We start from the raw sequence: 3,050 nt of genomic DNA on the forward strand, positions 1-3,050 counted from the left end.
GATGCCTTTTATCTTTTTCTTTTGTCTGATCACTGTGGCTTGGACTTCTAGTACTATGCTGAACAAGAGTGGTGAAAGCAGACAGTCCTGTCTTGTTCTTGTTCTTAAGTGAAAAACTTTAGTTTTTGCCCATTGAGAATGATGTTGGCTTTAGGTTTTTCATATATGGCCTTTATTCTGGTGAGATATGTTCCCCTGACTCCTATCTGGCTGAGAGTTTTTACAAAAAATGGGTGCTGTATTTTGTAGAATATGTTGTCTGCATCTATTGATATGATCAAATGATTTTTCTCCTTCATTTTGTTTATGTGATATATCATGTTTATGGTTACATCCCCAGAATAAATCTCACTTACACTGTTTCTTATGTTTTATTTTGTGTGTGTGTACTTAACTTTAAAATTTCATTCTTACACAATAAAAGGTATATCCAAACTTTTAACCTTAATAGTGAATTTTTGTTTGTCTCATTAGCCACTAATGTTTTTGTTTCTCAGATACATAGCTGGATTTTGTGTGAATTAGCACAGTTTTAAATTGTTTCTAATTCCTAACAGGCTTCCAACATTGCTTTGCTTCGGCTCCATTATGCACTCTGTTTTTATTATTTGCCATCCAAGATTCTAAAAACCTCTAATTAAAAACATAAAATAGCCCCATTCAAATCATCACACACTTTCCTTTGCCCAATACTTCCTTGGATTAATAGTCTCTGATCAATTATATGAGTGATTGCTGGGGACATGAGGACACAGGCAATGTGAGAAGAAAACTGATTTTTCACTGTCACAGAGCTGCACCTGGAAAGTAGGTTTAGATTATAGATACTCTAAATGGGTGGAGATTGTGAAGAAATGCAATGTATTTTCTGTACTTTCTGTTTTATTTTTATGGTCTAAGTTACATGTGCAAAATTTTGAAATCCTGAATAAATTGTTATTTTTTTTGTAAATGTGGCCATATCTGCTTTATATTGTTTCAATTTTTCTTAGATTCTGCAAGTATTTATTTTGCCTTATTTCATTTTTTTGGTAATTTCTTATGTATTCATTTGTAGTTCAATGAGAACTTGCAAGAGGCTACAATGGGGCACTAAGCAAATGTCACTTAAGTATGAAATCAAAACATTTTAAAATTTAATTATAGATCTTAATTGATTATATAATGGTATAATTTTATTTTGATGAAGTTAATAATTAAAAATGAATGGATTACTTTTACATCTCAAACCAATGTTTTATCTAACTTATTTCTCAAATGGAAACATTTGAAATTAGTTACAAATGACTAGAAATTTTTTAGTAAGGATAAAACACACAAGACTATTTTGGGTTTGCTGGTCAATTTCAAAAACTGAGTTGACTTCAATGGTGATTTTTAAGATAGTTTCCATTGCACAATTCTGGGTCATATCTTCAAAATCACGGAGCAATACCTTATAAATGGGTCTGTTTGTGAATATGGATGCTTTTATATATTATTCCCTGGTTATAAAGCTACTCATGTAGTTTCTTATTTTTTTATTTTAAAGAATTTTTAAAAAATATATTGTACTGATTTTTTACAGAGAGGAAGGGAGAGGGATAGAGAGTTAGAAACATCGATGAGAGAGAAACATTGATCAGCTGCCTCCTGCACACTCCCCACTGGGTATGTGCACGCAACCAAGGTACATGCCCTTGACCGGAATCGAACCTGGGACCCTTGAGTTCACAGGCTGATGCTTTATCCACTGAGCCAAACCAGTTACGGCTAGTTTCTTATTTTTGTATCTTTTTATTTCTAGAATTTGAAATCTTAGAAGAGAAATGGAGAATCATACAACGCAGATAGAGTTTATCCTTCTGGGACTGACAGATAATTCTCAGTTACAGATTGTAATTTTTTTCTTTCTATTTCTGAATTATATGTTGAGCATGATAGGAAACTTAACCATCATTGTCCTCTGTCTACTGGATTCCCATCTCATGACCCCAATGTATTTCTTCCTCCGAAGTTTCTCTTTTCTGGAAATTTCATTCACAAGTTCTTGCATCCCCAGATTCCTAATCACCATTGTAACCAGGGAAAAGACCATTTCCTATGATGGTTGTATGTCTCAGTTATTTTTTTACATATTCTTCGGTGCTACAGAATTTTTCCTTTTGATGGCTATGTCCTATGACCGCTATGTTGCCATCTGCAAACCGTTGCATTATACGTCCATCATGAGCAGCAGAGTTTGTTATCAGCTTGTTCTGAGTTCTTGGGCAACTGGATTCCTGGTCAGTTTCATTTTATTGATTTTGATTCTTCATTTGGATTTCTGTGCTTCAAATATAATTGATCATTTCATGTGTGACATTTCTCCTGTCCTGCAACTTTCTTGCTCAGACACACACATAGTGGAACTGATTACTTTTTTCTTAGCTGTGATGACCCTTATTGTCACATTGTTATTAGTAATCCTTTCTTACTCTTACATCATCAGGACAATCCTAAAATTCCCTTCAGCTCACCAAAAGAAAAAAGCCTTTTCTACCTGCTCTTCTCACATGATTGTTATAACCATCACTTATGGTAGTTGTATATTCATCTACATAAAACCATCAGCAAATGAAAGAAACACTTTAAGCAAAGGAGTAGCTGTGCTCAATACTTCAGTTTCTCCTCTGTTGAACCCATTCATTTATACTCTGAGGAACCAGCAAGTTAAACAAGCCTTCAGAGATGTATTTAGAAAGGTATTTCCTGCTTTAGACAAGTAATATTATTTATTAAAAGAATTAACATAAAAACATAAAGGAACGTGGATCAAAACCAATTTTGCCTCTTCTAGTTTAAGAATTAATCTCTAATAATCTAGTTAGATTTCTTTAGTTTACTCAAGCTTAGAAACTCTCTCTATTGTATACATTCTGAGTTTAACATTCTTCTCTTCAAAGTGAAACCTTACTATATTAGGAATATAGAATTGCAAAATTTATTTTTTCTAAAATCATGTTAGAATAAAATGAATGAAGAATTTTGATTTTATTATAGACTATAAGTTCTCTAAGAGCTGTAAATAA

General features: G+C 32.8%; 1 protein-coding gene across 1 annotated transcript; it reads left to right on the forward strand.

Moving 5' to 3' along the window:
• Positions 1–1,808: 1,808 nt before the first annotated feature.
• On the forward strand, positions 1,809–2,747 carry LOC139005461 (olfactory receptor 6C70-like). The gene has a single exon (XM_070407689.1). The coding sequence runs from the start codon at positions 1,809–1,811 to the stop codon at positions 2,745–2,747; it is 939 nt and encodes a 312-aa protein (XP_070263790.1).
• Positions 2,748–3,050: the final 303 nt, after the last annotated feature.

The sequence above is a fragment of the Myotis yumanensis genome, unplaced genomic scaffold (assembly GCF_028538775.1).
Source record: "Myotis yumanensis isolate MYYU_CA2020_CCGP unplaced genomic scaffold, mMyoYum1.0.hap1 SCAF_3, whole genome shotgun sequence".
Lineage (NCBI taxonomy): Eukaryota > Metazoa > Chordata > Mammalia > Chiroptera > Vespertilionidae > Myotis > Myotis yumanensis.